This window comes from Debaryomyces hansenii (assembly GCF_000006445.2).
Source record: "Debaryomyces hansenii CBS767 chromosome F complete sequence".
Lineage (NCBI taxonomy): Eukaryota > Fungi > Ascomycota > Pichiomycetes > Serinales > Debaryomycetaceae > Debaryomyces > Debaryomyces hansenii.
The window spans coordinates 1,626,707-1,644,104 of record NC_006048.2 but is presented as its reverse complement, the minus strand read 5'-3'; the positions used below and the strand labels follow the sequence as shown (position 1 = coordinate 1,644,104).

The 17,398-nt window shown below is 35.7% G+C and overlaps 9 protein-coding genes across 9 annotated transcripts; 5 read left to right on the top strand and 4 right to left on the bottom strand. All coding sequences in view use genetic code 12, as the record gives it.

Moving 5' to 3' along the window:
* Positions 1–138: 138 nt before the first annotated feature.
* On the top strand, positions 139–1,584 carry DEHA2F19624g (DEHA2F19624p; the record flags this gene model as incomplete). The annotated part of the gene is made up of 1 exon (XM_461200.1): positions 139–1,584. One exon carries the CDS (start codon positions 139–141, stop codon positions 1,582–1,584), a length of 1,446 nt encoding a protein of 481 aa, XP_461200.2.
* Positions 1,585–1,621: 37 nt separating this feature from the next.
* On the bottom strand, positions 1,622–3,460 carry DEHA2F19602g (DEHA2F19602p; the record flags this gene model as incomplete). The annotated part of the gene is made up of 1 exon (XM_002770807.1): positions 1,622–3,460. One exon carries the CDS (start codon positions 3,458–3,460, stop codon positions 1,622–1,624), a length of 1,839 nt encoding a protein of 612 aa, XP_002770853.1.
* A 1,474-nt stretch (positions 3,461–4,934) lies between these two features.
* Positions 4,935–5,618, top strand: DEHA2F19580g (DEHA2F19580p; the record flags this gene model as incomplete). Its single annotated transcript, XM_461198.1, has 1 exon — positions 4,935–5,618. One exon carries the CDS (start codon positions 4,935–4,937, stop codon positions 5,616–5,618), a length of 684 nt encoding a protein of 227 aa, XP_461198.2.
* Positions 5,619–6,249: 631 nt separating this feature from the next.
* DEHA2F19558g (DEHA2F19558p) lies at positions 6,250–7,311 on the top strand (the record flags this gene model as incomplete). Its single annotated transcript, XM_461197.2, has 1 exon — positions 6,250–7,311. One exon carries the CDS (start codon positions 6,250–6,252, stop codon positions 7,309–7,311), a length of 1,062 nt encoding a protein of 353 aa, XP_461197.1.
* Positions 7,312–7,525: 214 nt separating this feature from the next.
* DEHA2F19536g (DEHA2F19536p) lies at positions 7,526–7,816 on the bottom strand (the record flags this gene model as incomplete). Its single annotated transcript, XM_461196.1, has 1 exon — positions 7,526–7,816. The coding sequence occupies one exon, from the start codon at positions 7,814–7,816 to the stop codon at positions 7,526–7,528; it is 291 nt and encodes a 96-aa protein (XP_461196.2).
* A 650-nt stretch (positions 7,817–8,466) lies between these two features.
* On the bottom strand, positions 8,467–10,056 carry DEHA2F19514g (DEHA2F19514p; the record flags this gene model as incomplete). Its single annotated transcript, XM_461195.1, has 1 exon — positions 8,467–10,056. The coding sequence occupies one exon, from the start codon at positions 10,054–10,056 to the stop codon at positions 8,467–8,469; it is 1,590 nt and encodes a 529-aa protein (XP_461195.2).
* A 1,059-nt stretch (positions 10,057–11,115) lies between these two features.
* DEHA2F19492g (DEHA2F19492p) lies at positions 11,116–11,748 on the top strand (the record flags this gene model as incomplete). The annotated part of the gene is made up of 1 exon (XM_461194.1): positions 11,116–11,748. The coding sequence occupies one exon, from the start codon at positions 11,116–11,118 to the stop codon at positions 11,746–11,748; it is 633 nt and encodes a 210-aa protein (XP_461194.2).
* A 655-nt stretch (positions 11,749–12,403) lies between these two features.
* DEHA2F19470g (DEHA2F19470p) lies at positions 12,404–16,219 on the top strand (the record flags this gene model as incomplete). The annotated part of the gene is made up of 1 exon (XM_461193.1): positions 12,404–16,219. The coding sequence occupies one exon, from the start codon at positions 12,404–12,406 to the stop codon at positions 16,217–16,219; it is 3,816 nt and encodes a 1,271-aa protein (XP_461193.2).
* Positions 16,220–16,243: 24 nt separating this feature from the next.
* Positions 16,244–17,326, bottom strand: DEHA2F19448g (DEHA2F19448p; the record flags this gene model as incomplete). The annotated part of the gene is made up of 1 exon (XM_002770806.1): positions 16,244–17,326. The coding sequence occupies one exon, from the start codon at positions 17,324–17,326 to the stop codon at positions 16,244–16,246; it is 1,083 nt and encodes a 360-aa protein (XP_002770852.1).
* Positions 17,327–17,398: the final 72 nt, after the last annotated feature.

The window sequence follows — 17,398 nt, the reverse complement described above, 5'->3', positions numbered from 1 at the left end:
ATCTGCCTATTTGATGTAAGAATACTACGCGTAATGTTTACGCGGTGAAACTGTAAAAACTGTTGATTTACAAATTACATATTAATACCGATATGAATAGGCACTAAATACATTATTGACCATTGGTTAGCGTAAAACATGGTAATGGGAAGCTACGAAGTCATTGATTGCTTTAGAGTAAAGGATATAATTAACCATCGAATTCGCTTCGAGGTGCCTCTTTCGTACTATGACGAATCTGATGAGAGAACGATTTCAATTGTGGCTAATTTGACGCAAAAGTTCGATAGAACAGTCCATACCAGCGAGGAATGTACTGATGGAAGGTCAATTCTTCCAGAGGAGGCGAGAATTATCTCATATATTCAAGGTGGTCCGGGCTTCCCGTGCGAGGTACCTTTGGCTAACTCAGGATACACTAAGGTTTTGCTTGATAGGGGATTTCAGGTTCTCCACCTTGATCAGAGGGGTACAGGATTAAGTACTCCTTTAGAGGTTGACACGATGAACATGCTTGTGCCTAGAACGGAGAGTACTTCTGAAGAAGAGCATGTTGAGAAACAATTAAAATTCATACTCAACTTTAGAGCTGATTCGATCGTTGAGGATTTTGAGGTAGTACGGAGGGCCTTACTTGGTGAAAATAGGAAGTGGTCGATTCTAGGGCAATCTTTTGGCGGTTTTTGTTGCTTTACCTATCTCTCGAAGTACTCTAAATCGTTAAAAGAAGTATTGATAACTGGAGGGGTCCCACCAATCAACTTAGGACCGGAGGATGTTTATCGGGCTACTTACGAAAGAACCAGGGAACGTAATAGACATTACTACGACAAATATCCACAGGATATACACAAGGTAAAGGCTATCTTGAAGTATCTATCGGAGTGTGAAGTGGAGTTACCTAATGGAGGTACACTAAGTGTAGAAAGATTCCAGCTGTTGGGCTTAATTTTCGGTGGAAATGGTGGTACTGATTCGCTCCATCAAATTGTATTAAAGTTTCATTACGATTTGAATTTATGGGGTAAGCCAACATATCAAATTTTAAGTGGTATTCAGAATATCTTAGGTTTTGATACTAATGTATTGTATGCGTTATTTCAAGAAGCTATATATTGTGATGCTAATAATGCTAACGTAACAATTTCCAACTGGAGTGCTGACAGGTTAAGGCATTTACCAGAAAGAAAAAACTTTGTGTACGCCGATATTGCTGGTACTGAAGAACCGGTATACTTCACGGGTGAAATGGTATTCAAATCAATGTTTGATGACTTTGCAGAATTACGACCTTTTAAGAACTTGGCGTATGCCTTACACGCGAACGTATCTTGGTCTTCTTTATATGACGTTGAAGAATTGAAAACTATTACATGGGATAAAGTACCAGTTGTGGCGGCAACTTACTACTATGACCAATATGTTGATTTTGATACTACCATGCAAGTTAAGAAGAATGTATTCAATAATAATGGTAATTTGAAACAATATATTACGAGTGAATTTTTCCATAATGGTGTTCGAGCAAACCCTGAAAAGGTTTTGGGTTCATTATTTGATCTACTTGATTCAGAAGTGGATTAGATTTATAAAATATTTACAAATAAATAATTAGGCCCAACTAAAAATAATTACTTGGAACAAATCCGATTCTGCAGTTCTGTTCCGATTTTATCATCCCAACCAACCAGTTTTCATTACTGCTATTATATAATGAATCAACAGCTTGAAAATCAAACAAAATTTCCACTTGGTCGCTTCCATTAAATGATAAATCACCTGGTTCAACACCTGCAAAATTATACTTGGCTTGTAGTATTTTCCGTTCAATTTGTGTAGAATCTGTATAATTCAATATCTTGTCAAAGAATTTATTTAATTGTTCCAATTTATAAGTCACTGATGATGTGTCAGCTGCAAACATTGAATTTTCATGTTCAGCTTTATAGTCGTGAGGTACTATAGGGATAGGACATTCTTTTATTTTATTTTTTGATGAATTATAGACTTTCTTCAAATCTTTGTTAACTATCTCTGGAGAAGAATTTTCAAGCATTATATCACTAGCCGCAGATGAAACCGAAGTCATTTCATCGCTATCAGATTCTGATGACGACGAATGTATCGATTCCATCGAATCATTCGATGGAATACGTTTTAAGTGTTGCTTTCCAGGTGCGACAGGAGCTTTTAGATTACCCTTTATGGTTGTTGTATTTGACCTGGGTGGCAATGGTGGTGGTGCTGATGCGTTGCCTGCATTGGTATTTGGAACTATAACATCATCGATGTTAATAACCTTAGAGGGGTGATAGGTTTCTGATCTATTCATCATTGGATCTTGAAATTTCTTGAACGAATCTAAGGGGTCAGCAGTTAAATAGTCATTAAATATTCCATTAACATGGTCTGTACTCTTCAAGTTATGAGTTTTATTAGTAACTTTTGAAGTTACCTTGTTCCACATTTTATGAGTTTTAGAGGTTTTATCCTTATCATCAATTTCGGTGTCAATTAATTCAGGCTTCTTCTCATGTATAAATGAAATAAAGGATTCAATTCTTAATCTTGTTGGAGTAATCAAGGTTTCCCATTGATTAGTTATCGCTTCATACGTTTGAATATTATCTTCAGATTCAGTATCTAAAAACCCGTGGAACGTTGCATAATTCATTAGTGTGTGTTTTATATCTTCATATGCATCCAATTGCTTGCATAACGTCAATTTTGTTAAGTTTTCCACAAATTCGTCCAAAAACGTTAATGCATGAGGCAAAATTGATTTCAATTTTTCATCCAACTTGTTAAATACAATACTAGACTCCTTCAATTCTTCATCGAGTTTGTTTAATTGTTTCTGTTCTTTTGCATCTAACGGCGTGGTCTTCTTCATTATCTTATTGATCTTTTTATGAATGTTATCATAATTAGATTTCTTACTGTTCCTCTTTTTGATCAATTTCAATAAGTCGTTCAAGTATCCCACCATTTCTTTGACTCGTATATGCACTGACTTGGAATAGAATTCCCATTCGCTTGTCACTCTAATTCTTAACTTTTCCATGGACATCATGTAATGGTCCATCTCTTTGTTTACACCCAGTATAACAAGCTGTCTTTCTTTCGGGTGTATCATAGGTATTTCTTGTTCTGCCTGCCATTTATCAAAATCACTGTAATACTCTTCAATTCCATCGAATTGCAATGAGTCCGCCCCGATTAGCTTAATAAACAACTCCCCCATTTTAATATTCGATTTAAGCAAGTGAGGCCAGTGACTCGACCCAATTTTCCTTGTCTGTTTATCGACGAACTTCAATGCAGAAATGGCCTTTTTGATATCATGCTTGTAGTGAGAAATCAATTCGTCATCATTATTGAACTGTTTATGATGCGTGAGAGTGTCTTTAACAGACGACCCAAAGACTCCCAAGTTGTTCTTTATCTTATCTACCGACATTGGCCAAGTATATCACTATTTCCACAAACAATTCATACCATTACACCTTTTCTATTAATCATCAATTCGGTATGGAAATAACGGATCAATCTCGGCTGAGATTTGTATTCGTGCACGAATACTATCCAAGCCCATCTTACAATAGTATGGATATAAAAGCAGTATGACGTTGGAATATCTCTTATAGTCTATTATTGTAGGTATATCTATCGGCAAGTTGTTTCCAGATTTCCATGTTTCAGATCCTTATTATATTCAGCATAAAATTTAGTATAATATTTAAACATATTTGCACATACGAAGTGAAGATTTTGCAACAATATAACAATTCCATTCTACATAATATTTGCTTTAGAATTGTTTATCTATCCCTCTGATCTATTAATATTCACCCATATGAGGTAAATATGTCTTTCACTCTTTAAATTCAATATGGCAACGCTAGTACATATGCTTGCTTCACACCAGTTATACTAATCCAGAAATATGATAAGACCCAAATTAATTTTACAATAATCTATACGAAACTAGCATATTTACGTCTACTAGGCCTGCTATCATACGAAGGTCCTGTTCTAAAGGTTCACTTCAAAAGAACTTTGTGTTCAATTTTGCAACCTCTTACATTTAATGTCACAAAACCTTCACTCTAAGGCTATATTTTGCTGGCTAAGATTTTTACTACTGTTATAGTAATAATACCTTAACTATTGACTAAATAATGTAAGATATTGGAGATTATGTATTGCTGGATCATTTATACATTGTATGATCCCATTAAATCGTTGTAAGATGTTTCATTGCAGGTGATGGATTAACGGAAACTTAAATTCGATTCATTCAGATCTGAAAGTAGGTTAAATATGGAGATAAATGCGTAATGTTATTCCTCTGGGAAATTCTTGTTGTCCCTGCTTCAATATTTACTGATATTATTATCATTGAATAGTATGATTAAGTACTATATCGATATATAACAAGAACCAGAAGACCTGTCTGGGTACCGTTGATAGACACCTCGTTTGGGAAATATTCCTAAAAGCGCATCACGCTTTTAGAAGAATATTGGAGAAAAGTTATAGTTTATTTAAGTTTTCAAACGCTTGCCAAACCCATTGGGTAGAAGGGTCTCATTTGCGAACTACATGACTTAAAACAAGAAAACTCCAGCATCGAATTTTCAAAGGGCCCTTGATTATGAAACATATTACTCTAATTTCCTCACTAATAAACTTCGATATTGGCTTGGGACATTACAATATTTAAAAATATATGTCGAAGTGGGTGTTTAAATGATATAAAATTTCCCGAATTGGGTGCGAAAGGCTTAAAATGCTACCATCTTTTTAATTACCAGTAGTATTAATGCCAGCTTCTTAGAAAACTGATAGGTATAAATAAGACGCATGTTCCAATGAATGCAGTAACTTTCCTAATTGATCATCAAGAATCAATCAATTTTCTTTATTAAGAAATGAAGTTTTCAATATTTGCCTTAACTACGCTTGTTAGTACAATATCATTAGCTGCTGCTGCACCCACTCCTGATAGCACAGAGACAGGAAAATACGTTGTCCTGGATTACCTTGTTCCAGATGAAGCTATTAATAACAAGGTTGAGATAACCGATGACCAACAACCACTTGTGGTAGAAGAAAGTGGAAAGAAATATGTCCTCATTGTGAATGCTACTTTGGCCGAATCAGTCATTTCCAAAGCAGGCATTGACATCGAGGGATTAGAGGCTGCATTTGCTAAGTCAGACGATACTGCATCTGTCTCCAAGAGGGACGCCAACGCCGATGCCGAGGCAAAGTTCCATTGGATGACATATAGGTTCTTCCAGCCTAACTTGAGGAAAAGAGAAGCGAATGCTGATGCTAAGTTCCATTGGATGACATACCGTTTCTTCCAGCCAAACTTGAAAAAAAGAGAAGCCAACGCAGATGCAGAAGCTAAATTTCACTGGATGACATATAGGTTCTTCCAACCTAATTTAAAGAAGAGAGAAGCCAATGCTGAAGCCAATGCAGATGCAAAATTTCATTGGATGACATATAGGTTCTTCCAACCTAATTTAAAGAAGAGAGAAGCCAACGCAGATGCGGAAGCTAAATTTCACTGGATGACTTACAGATTCTTCCAGCCAAATTTATAGTTCATTCTGCTACTAGAGGCATAATTGGAGATGGTCCTTAATCATCTCCATTCTTTCATTGGTGATTACACACTGTTCAATATCAAATAAAAAAAATGTGATGTTTTATGATTTCTTCTACTTCAATTTAATTCAATATGCCTTTTCTGCGACATTCCTTTGTAACTATACCAATATTTTCTAGGCGTAATTTCGTCATTAATAAAAAATACATGCTAGTAAATAACGCAATACTTCTTTCTATTCTTCTAGACAGACTTAAGCCTTACCATTTACCGATAACCAAAGAGCTTTTAATGTGATTGCAAATTAAATTCGAATCGGTCATAAGACGGACTTTTCGCACAGCTCATCTCCGATCATTTCTCTACGGAGAGAAATACTCCACACATGGTTATATTTAAATACTTTAAAATTATTATCTACAATTAATTGTTCATCTACTGCAGAGACAGACGAACAATCTTACCGAGACAGGCTGCATTGAACTAATAAAAGGTATTAGGAAACAGCTTTTCAAAAGCAAGAGCTAACTTAAATACGTCCGAGGCATGATTGTGTGAAGTGTGGAATCAATTACAGATTCAAATACTGCTTCTACAAGCATATTTTACGATAAAATTGAAATTAAATGAGTTTCACAACTACTGACGATACTCCTTGTAGGGAGAATCCAGATATTGAGCCGTCATTCCCTATTATAGGCAAAAATTATATCAAATTGTCAAGCAAACCAATATACGAAGGAGCAAGCGGAGTATTATACAAATGTTCTAATACAATTGGTAAAGATTACTTAGTAATAAAGACGATAAAAAAACCAGATTACCAATCATGGGATACATATAAACGAATAGTCATGAAAGAATATAATAATATGAAGCTCTGCTCGAACAATAATATAATGAAAATCATTGACTTATGTGAGAATGCGGACACGAATGAACTATCTGTAATATTACCTTACTATAAGAAAGGCGACTTATTGGATTATATGAGTTTATTACGTCGAAATAATATCCATGTGTCATCTAATCTAAAAGATGCAGTTTTCAAACAGATTGTAAAAGGGATCAATTATTTGCATAGAAAAGGTATCGCCCACCGGGATTTGAAACCTGAGAACTTCATGATTGACAACGACGGGGTCATTAAGATATCAGATTTTGGTTATAGCTTAAACGTCAACCGAGATAGCGATTACTGGGAATTTCTACAAGAAAACCCCTATAAAATATGGGTAGGCACAACTAGTTTCAAAGCTCCTGAGATATTCAAATTAGAATTAGAAAATTCTAGTATTGAAGAGGCGAGAGATATTCTTGATTTCATCAAGTCAGATTGCTGGTCCTTGGGAATTATATATTTGCACATTATGTTGATGACGAAACCTTGGAATTGTGCTAATCCTCATGATGATAAGAATTTTGCAAAATTTTTTAATCAATATCCTAAGAATGAAAAAGATTTTACTAGCTTAATGAAGCATCTAGATGATACCCATTTTAATGTTAATAACAATCCATCACTAGCAGTCTTCCAAAAATTACATTATGAAGCGAGGGTGGTTATTTTTGGACTTTTGAATCCAGACATAAAATCCAGATTAAGTACTGTCGAGGTTTTGGCTTCAAACTGGTTGAATCAGGTCTATGCTAATACCAAAGAATTTGTAGGTTTATGCAAATCCTGAGATCTATTTACTAAATGGTTCTTGTACTATTTTATGCTTTGAAATATTATGTACCTTATATTACGATTCTGCTGATTACAACTACTACTACAATGTTCAACTATTTTCTTAATTTTTGTCATATTATATATTATATATTATATATGTATCTGAATAACGGCTATTCGAGCACTAAATCTCATATTCTTGGTATCATAATTCTTGCAACCTCATTTCAAATCGAATCACATATATGAACAAGCCTTTGAGCTGCTTCAGACAATTTATTAACATTACCACTCTCCTCATCTTGATCCTCCTTAGGCGGTGCTAGCACTTTATTATTCTTGTTATCTTTGTTGTATTGGCCGGGCAGTTTGGTTGCTTCTTTGAGCAACGAATCCATATTAAAGCTTGATAAGTAGGTGAAATCACAGGCAATATTATCCGTGATTATTAGTTCGCCTATACCGCTATCCTCTGTCTTCTTTTTCTTTTGTTTCTTCTCTCTTTTCTCCTTGTTCATTCTTGTAGTTTTGTCCAATCTTTATTACTTTCAGGGTAATACCCATACATATATAGAAAGTAGGATGTTGCAAATAAGAAGTTACACATAACTAAACATAGATTTCAAATTTGTTTTACAAAAGTTCAACAAACCGTACCTGTTCGTAGGTGAAGTCAATTGAAATTTCGATAAGTGTTAACGTAGTTGATACCTAAAAATATCCTAGTAGACTAAAAATGTGAAACATCTAAATATTTATGGTCACCCATTTGACTGAAAGCGACATGATGTAGATGCAAGAAGTACCAGTTGACGTTTTATAAACGTTGTAAGTAGAGGAATATGGATACAAGCTTAAAACATCTCTGTTACAAAACACCAGTAATGCTATATAGGAAAAAAATGGTAACGTTTTGACCATGTCAGCTGTCAACCGTAGAATACTTGAGTATGTGATAAAATGGAGTGATGCATGTATTTCATGTATCATGGGGTAAACCATTGCGTCGGAACGTATTATAGCTATTGTTTGGATATAATATACAATTTATTAACATTAATATATAGAACATATTGATGGTGACATATTTATTATACACAACATAAATTAACGGAATAAATGCTCAATTAAATAAATATAAAATACAATTAAAGAAAGAAAATTTTAATTATTTCGAATAATTCAGGTAGCCGTAATTGCCAATACCATTAGAATTTGAAGATGACGCAGTAGAACAAGTAGATACTTGATTATTTGAAGCTCTTCTTGGATTACCAGGACCCCTTACACCCAATGGGTTCTTAGAGAACGATAATCTTATGCCACCTTTACCATTGCTACCACCGCTTCTTGGCAATGTTCTTCCGTATAATTCAGCTAAAGCTCTAGTAGCATGGGCAACATCTTCAAATTCCACAAAGCACATTGGTCCATGATTATGATTGCTACTTTGATTTGGATTTGACAGCGATTGGTTTTTAGTTCTAAAAGACAATCTTCTGAAACCCTTTTGGGGTGAAAATAATGCCCGAAGTTCCAGTTCTGTGGCATCAGGTGGTAAATTACCTACGTACAAAGTATTGCAAGGAGGATTCTGATCCGCTGGGTTAGCCGGAGGTGGAACTCTTGCGAGTAATGATAAATCAGGAACGTCTTTGGATTTATTAGTTGGGGTAGTTTGACCTGAAGAAGGCGACAACTGAGTTGACGAACCTTGTTGGGATGCAGGTTGCTGGTTGGCTGACTGGCTAGGAGGCTGACTCGATGGCTGACTTGAAGTCTGACTTGATGGTTGACTTGATGGTTGACTCGATGGTTGTGAAGGCTGTTGATTTGCTTGCGGTAATGAAATTGAATTAATCGAGTTTAATGGCAAATTAGGATTCAAAGTAGGCATCAAATTGTTATTGAAGAACGCTGACGACGTTCTTCTCCTGTCGTTGGACCCCGATTGAAGTTGCTGCGATTGGGGCTGCGATTGGGGTTGAGTCTGAGGCTGCGACTGGCTCGAATTCCATTCGAAAGGCGTATGCGCCAGTGACGACGCTCCTGGGGTTTGAGGAGCCGAATTGTTAATTGGCAATTGGCTGTTCCATGGGTCTCTAGCAATATTGTTATTATTATTGCTGGTACCATCTTGAGGTGAATCCATCAACAAGATAGACTTACCCGTCAAATCAGACAAGTCGATCGACGGATGAGGCTGGTTAGAAGAAGACTGTTGGTTAGGGGTAGTTGAGCCCAGGAATGGGTCGCTGAATAAGAATCTGGATCGTTGGTTACCAATCAGCTGCCTCTTCTGGAAGTCAGCCTGCGACTGCTGTTGTTGCGATTGAGGCGGCTGCAGAGATTGTGACAATCTCAAGTTGTTGAAGTTGGAATTCAAGCCAGCAGATGGCATACTGTTAGGGGAATTTATCACCTGGTCGTAATCAATCTTGATGGGAGCGTATTCCTTACCAAAAATGTACTTTCCGTCAAGCAATTTGCCCGTGGTCAAGCATGTCTGGTAGTTCTTGAAGTATGCCAACACCATAAAGTCCTTGATCTCAATGTTGACGATGTCATCGATCACCAACGAAAAAATCGTCGTGGCCTCCCGCTGCGTCAAGTCCGACGGAATGTTGGAGATCTTAAGCATGCTGATGGACATGTCGCCCACCATACCGTTCAACCCTCCCATGCTATTCACCATCGGCTCGCCCACTAACAAGTTCCCGCTCGAATTGCCGGTATTTATAAACGATTCCGAAGTCATGACAATGCTAATTAATATGCTATAGTGACTCGTATGAAAAAATGATGTAATGAAATAATAATAATATGAATACTATGAGTTAATGAACTATGATGACTAATGTATGTTAATTATTGCAGAACTCGATGGATATAATTCTTCTTTTCGTATTATTAGTATTATTAGTATTATCAATATTAATTATTAATATTATGATTATTATGAATAGTGTTTTTCTCTCTTAAAAAAATCACCTTTGAAAATGTATAATTTACACTAATGAATAACGTCAATCAATCCTCCAACACTATATCTAACGCTGCTGTTATTCTTATCTTGGTTTGCTTATTCCTGATTGTATAATAAATATCAATTATTTATTATTTTTGGCGTAACGGCAAATAAACAACTATTGAACAAAATGAGTGCTCAAGAAAATTAATTAAAAAAAAAAACTTCTTCCACAAATGCTTTAAAATTTCCCGCTACCTCAAATCTGTGATACAGGTAGATATTTGTTTTTACAACGGCGATAAACAATCTGGTCTTGTTCCTGTGGGTGTATAGCACCTTGTGGTTTTTTTTGGGAAAGTTTTGAACGTAATTTGTTTATAATTCACCAGTTTTTAATAACCTATGGATGAATGTTTGAAAATCGGACACGAACTACAACCGTTGAAGTAATTTTTTGGAATTTTTGTCAATTAGCAGGAATTGTGTATTACCTAATTATTCGTCTAGTCATTTTTTCAGCGATTTTTTTTAGTCGCACTCGGCGCCAGTGCGTGCATGTGGCGGGAGTAGCGACGGGCGTGTAGGCCAATCAGAGGGGGAGGATGTGGCCGGGTAAAGCATGTTGTTGATGTTACCCGGAGGAACGTGTTACCCGGAGGGTCTAGACGAGCGAGCGAGCCAGCCAGTCAGCCAGGCGAGACACGGGAGCGGTACGACGACTACGACGACAAGATAGCGACATGGATGGATGTTGTCGATGTCGTATAAGCGACGTAGATGTCGCGACATTCGATACCTATATCAAACCATTGACGCCGGATCCCACTATCAACACCACCAAGAACCATGTACGACCCATTAGACAATCAGAGCTACGTCAACAGTACGGCATTCCACTTGCTTGTGCTGGAGCTCGTTCCCACTTCCATCAGGGTAAGCAAACAGGTCAACGAGACGCGAATTGGTGCCGACACCGAGTTCGAGCCCACCACGATGGAAACACCCTTGTCGGACGCTGGCGACGATAAGCCGGGCACGGTGGGTATTCTTGATTCTGCGGACGCCGGAAGTGACGATGTGACGTTGAGGGTTGAAAACTACGGGTTTGACATCGGATTGAGGATCTCGGAGTTGATCATGTTCAAGAGCTCGAACCAAAAGATGGTCGACATCTTAGATATCATGAAGTTTGTGTGTCGCGATGTGTGGAGAGTGTTGTACGGTAAGCAGATGAGCAACTTGCGGACAAACCACCGGGGTACGTTTGTGTTGGTCGACAACAGCTACAAGTTGATCGAGACGATGATGAGCGACAAGGGCGCCTTTGATACGGTCAACAAATGCAAGAATTATCTCTGGTTTCCATGCGGCGTGATTAGAGGTATTCTCATGAGTTTTGGCATCGAGGCAGAGGTGCACGCAGAAGTGAATCAGTTTCCAAGCGTAACGTTCAATATCCAAACGGGCATCAACAATTAAATCAACAACTGATAATCACCTAGTGTTATCAGCAATTTATCAGATATTAGTGATTATTACCTAGTGTTATCAGCAATTTATCAGATATTAGTGATTATTACCTTAACAGTATTGATCTACGATTAGCGGTTATCAGTCAATGTCACCAGTTCCCATGGATATTAATTTATCAACCATTAAAATGCAGAGTATCTTTAGTCTCACCTAGTATAGGGATGCTCCCGAATATCGACATTCCTGGATTATACTCTTGCATCCTACTGATATCAGATGCTCAGTCATCATCGTGAATGGGTCCCTTCAATGCATAGTACGAATCAAACCACTGATTCTACAAAAAATCCACATATAGTGTAGTATTTCAACTATATAAACATTATACTCATACAGTTTAGTATACCATATAAACATCATGCTTCAATAGTAATAGCCTACAGCATAGGTCATATTGAACGGTTCACTAGCTCAAATAGCTCCAGTTTTATCTATGTAATTAATTTTGTGTCATGTTCATTTTTTCATTTTACAACCATAAGTCTTCTCTTATATTCGATCTACAAACACTTTGTCACCAAAACTAGTTTGTTCGACTATCCCTATATAAATCAGTGGTTTCTAAGGCATATGACCTAACTTTCAGTTCCGGCATCAATTGATGATTTGTAAGACAATAGCGAGATTGGGCTGCAGAGGACGACTAATAAGATTTCATTCCCTCAAAAGTATAGATAAAGCGTCTCCTGATGGTTTATTTCATGGCATACCGAGAACGCATCCTGAAAACTTCTTGAATGCTTCAATAATTGACGCTAATAATGATTCCACTAGCATATTTAGAGTTCAGAATAATGATAATAATATTTTGATAAACTATTTTTTTGAATCAATTTTAAGAAATGATTTGTTGAAAGCTCGTATGTTACTTAACAGGATGAAACAACGAGTGAAGATCAAGGAAAGCTTTCAAAATGTGAATGTTTACTATTCATGTTTAACGGTTCTTTTGACAAATTTAATATCTAATCCAAAAACGATTAATATCCATAATATCAAGTTGATTATTGATGATGCCGATTTAAGTTTTACACACGAGTATAATTCTGAAATTAAAACAAAGTTAGTATACTGTTTATTGTATTCTTATATTAATGTCGAGATTAAATCTTTGAAATATAGTATTTCAAAGTATATAGAAACAATCCTAAAAAAGTGGAATATCACTCCTAGAGATTTTATAAACACCATTTCCGATAATGAAGTGCTGAAAGCATTTGCAAAGATTACAAGAATTCCTAACGTGTCAAGACAAGATACTCCTCAGGAAGACAATTCGATTGACAAATTTAAAACTGATGGTTTGTTGGGCTTCAGCAAATTATGTGATTATATAGCGACAAGGTTTGTTAAATACGATAAATTAAGTCAAACTCCATTATATGACTTGTACGAAAGTTTATCTCCCGAAGATAAAGAAAATTTTATTCGTGATTACCATACGTTCAATCAACTGAAACAGTTAAATGTCGAGGCAAATTGTCTTGATCTAGTTGAAAATCTCCAACCCCACAGTAGGTCAAATGAAATCAACATCAATAAATTTAAAATGTCTAATTCGAAGTTGGTTTATTCTTGGTTTGAATTAACCATGAATACATTAAATTCTTTAATTGTCAAGTTGAATAAATCCAATTTCAAAAGTAGTTCTCAGGATGAAATGATATTATATAAGTACAAAGTTTATTTAAGTTTGCTTCCCAGAAGAATTATAGTTACATTAATGATTTCAAATATTCTATCAAAAACACTTACATCCGAATCGGGGTATGTTAAAGTCTCAGAGTTGTCAAATTCCTTGGGTTCGTCATTTAAAAGATTAATTCTAAAGGACTCAAACTTTAAAGATATCAAGCCTTATTTCATGAAATTTTTTCATGAGGAGGATTCTATTGTCTTTTTTACCTCATTGATTAGTATATTTATACATAATTGCAGAATTCCTCAATCGTTCATCGACAGTGATTCCTTTTCCCAGTCACTAAGATTGATGGATAGTTCTCAAGAAATTGATCCGTCATTTTTATCTGAAAAAAATGCTGAATTCCCTGCATTTCTTTGGGGTTATCTAAGAAATCATGATAGCCCAGCATACAAGAAGACAGGAGTTATTAAAATTCATCCATATTTACTGGAGGAGTTCAAGAGTTATGAATCTTTCTTTGTTGATAGGTCATTATATCTTCCGATGCTTTGCCCTCCAAAGCCTTGGACGTCACCTGTTGTCGGTGGATATCTAAACGATTTAAAGCCTATTATTAATACAGATGACATATCTACGTCCCTATTCTATTTGAATAAAGCCCATAAAACAGGACAACTTAAATCACTTTATGAAGGTCTAAACGTTCTTGGATCTTTGGCATGGGCAATCAATCCATCTACTTTAAACATATTCAATCAGGCTATGAGTGTAAATAAAGAATTCTTGAAAATACCGCCTAACTTCAATGAATTGCAAGTCATATTGCCGCAAGAACCAAAAAAACCGGACTATTCATCAGAATCGGAATATAATAAAGCTATATGGAAATATAGAATTCAGGTAGGAAAATCATTACAAGAATATCATGCCATAAAGAGTCAGAGAGTAGAATTGAATTTAATTCAACAATTGGCTAATTCGTTCAATAAAAACGGAGACATGTTTTATTTACCTCATAATGTTGATTTCAGAGGTAGGGCATATCCCATGGTTTCATTATTATCACATTATCAGGATGACCTTGTACGCTCATTATTAATGTTTTGGTTCGCTAAACCATTGGGTCCCAACGGCTTTAATTGGTTGAAATATCAATTGGCTGGAGTTTACGGTAAGGATAAGTTATCAATGGATGAAAGAATAGATTTTATTGATAAGAATCTAAATTTGATTGTTGATTCCGCTGAAAATCCAATAAAAGGAAAAATGTGGTGGAAATCAGGAGAAAAACCTTGGCAAACCTTGAGCCTATGCTTTGAAATCAATAAAGTGTTGCAATATTGTCAAAATGATGGTAACAAGGTTGAAGAATACCTTTGTAGAATTCCGATACATCAAGATGGGTCGTGCAATGGACTACAACATTATGCAGCATTGGGTAAAGATAAAGAAGGTGGAATTTCAGTAAATCTATTGCAAACAGATTCGAGTCGTCCTATCAGAAGTGATGTCTATACAGAAGTCTTGAATATTGTTAAGGACCAAGTTTTGAAACATTCACAAGATCCTTCAAATCAATATCAAGAACTCGCTGCGCTCGCTTTGTCAATATTATCTAGAAAAGTTGTTAAACAAACTGTTATGACTAGTGTGTATGGTGTCACTAGACATGGTGCTACTTTGCAAATTAATATGAGAATTAAGGAAATCATTAAGAATTTTGAAGTTCAGTTGAACGAAGGCAATGGAATCCCAATCACGCCTGAACAATTCTCTAAATTGAAGATTTTAAATGTCGAAGTTTCTAACTATTTGGCATCCACAGTCTTAAACTCAATCACAAAATTATTTTCGGGCGCTAAATTAATTCAAGATTGGTTATTGTGCAATTGTTTTCGAATAATAAATTCGTTTGATTTAGAAACCTTTCAATCCTTGACAAGACTTAATAAAAAAGAAGTAATTGATTTCTTTAATCCGCAGCTTTATAAACCGATGATGTGGACATCCATGTCAGGCTTTCCGGTTATTCAACTATACAAGCATACTAAGCAAAAGGCATTACCCACTTCATTGCAAAGTATAATCATCAACAAACCATCTAAATTGGCTAACATAGATGTAAGAAAACAGTTAAATGCAGTTGCGCCTAATTTTATACATTCAATTGACTCGATCCATATGCTTATGACCTGTATATCTGCGGAGAAGAACAATATTCCATTCGTTTCTGTTCACGATTCATTTTGGACCTTACCGTGTGATGTCAATAAACTTTCCAGGATAATAAGGGAAGAATTCGTCAGATTACATTCTTCAAATATTATTGAGAATTTGAGAGAAGACATGATGTATACTACAAGGAAATCTTTCCAGCTCGTATATGTTAAAAATAAGGATAATTTGGAGTTAATAGAAGAATTGAATAGATTAAGATCACAATATTTTGAAGAACCCTTGAAATTCACAAAAAAGCATTACAATAAGATACTTTATCACGAGTTGGTTCTTCAAACGAATTATCAGGATGATGCCAATACGCCTATACAATTGGTTAGGAAATATAACCCACATTTATACTTCAGGTCAAAAAGTAGTCCAAAGTTGTTAAGCATATATGATTATACGGATTCACATGAAACATCAAAAAACGTTAATAAATTAACCAAGGCATTCACGCCCTTGTTAGTTCCGGTCAAAATAATAGAAAAACCACCGACTGGTGAACTAGATATAAAAAAAGTATTAGGTAGTGTATATTTCTTCTCATAAATTCATACGTATAAAATAGAAGCATTAATTCCTTTCATCGATCATTTTTTTTAGTTTCCCAAATATTATATCCCTATGTATGGCTAAGTCGTCCTCTTCTTCGTTCTCAAAGAAATGATTTCTTTCCAATTCTTGATCATTATCTACATTATGATATTGATCTTCAGCCAAAAAATTTATATCATTGTCTCCATCATCATAAAAATCATCGTACAAATCTTCAAAGCCTTCATCGGGCTTCGTTCCTGAACTAATATATTCGTATTCCTCGTTGTCTTGACTATCTTGGCCATCTTGAAGTTGTATTATTTCAATGTCTTCTTCCGTGTAGGTATCACTATATGCACCTGCATCTTCGTCGCTTGGATAATCATTTTGATAGAAACTTTCCGCATTTGAATCCTCATCATCGGAAAACATGTTGTTAGTTTTGTTCTTTTCTTCATCTGATTGGTACAAATCATTGTCCTCATCAAAAAATCTAATATAACCAATTTGAGACTGAGGGTGGTTTGCAGTAGTCATTGGTTCAGTCAGAGATAGCTGATAAACATCGTAAACGTAGTCGGATACTTCTTCTGTAACAACAACAACAGGTTGTCCTTCTGTCTCTGTTTCAGGAACTATAGGTGTGTCTCCAAGGTTGCTAGCACTATTTCCACTTCTATTTCGCCGTTTTCTTTGGGGACTATTCACATTATGCCTAGACGTTAATAACGAGCTTACCATATCGGCCAATTCGTTGGGTATATATGTATCTTCTTCTGTTTGTCTCTTGGGAATAATAAACTTCCGTTTTCTATTCACATTAGAATTCTCAACCTTTCTCTCATCATCTTTATCAAGTATGGAAGAGGCTGTTCTCTTTGTCGAAGGTGCTTCAGATAATATCGATTCAATTACTGCTTCCTCATTAATAGCCCCAGATTCGTCCGTTCTAGTCAATGTAAAATAAAAATTATTATTCTTATCGAGTACCGTTGAGGAAACTGGTGATGAAGGCTTCGACCTTTTCGCTGCATTGTTATCTTCTAGAATCAATGCTTGAAGAGGATCTTGACCTCTCTTTCTTTTGATTCTAAGGATTTGAGGCGGTTTATGCTCCATCTTGGTCAATAATGCCTATACCAGGGAGGTTCATCTTCGTTCCAATGCTAACTTAAGTATAGTTCAAGTCAC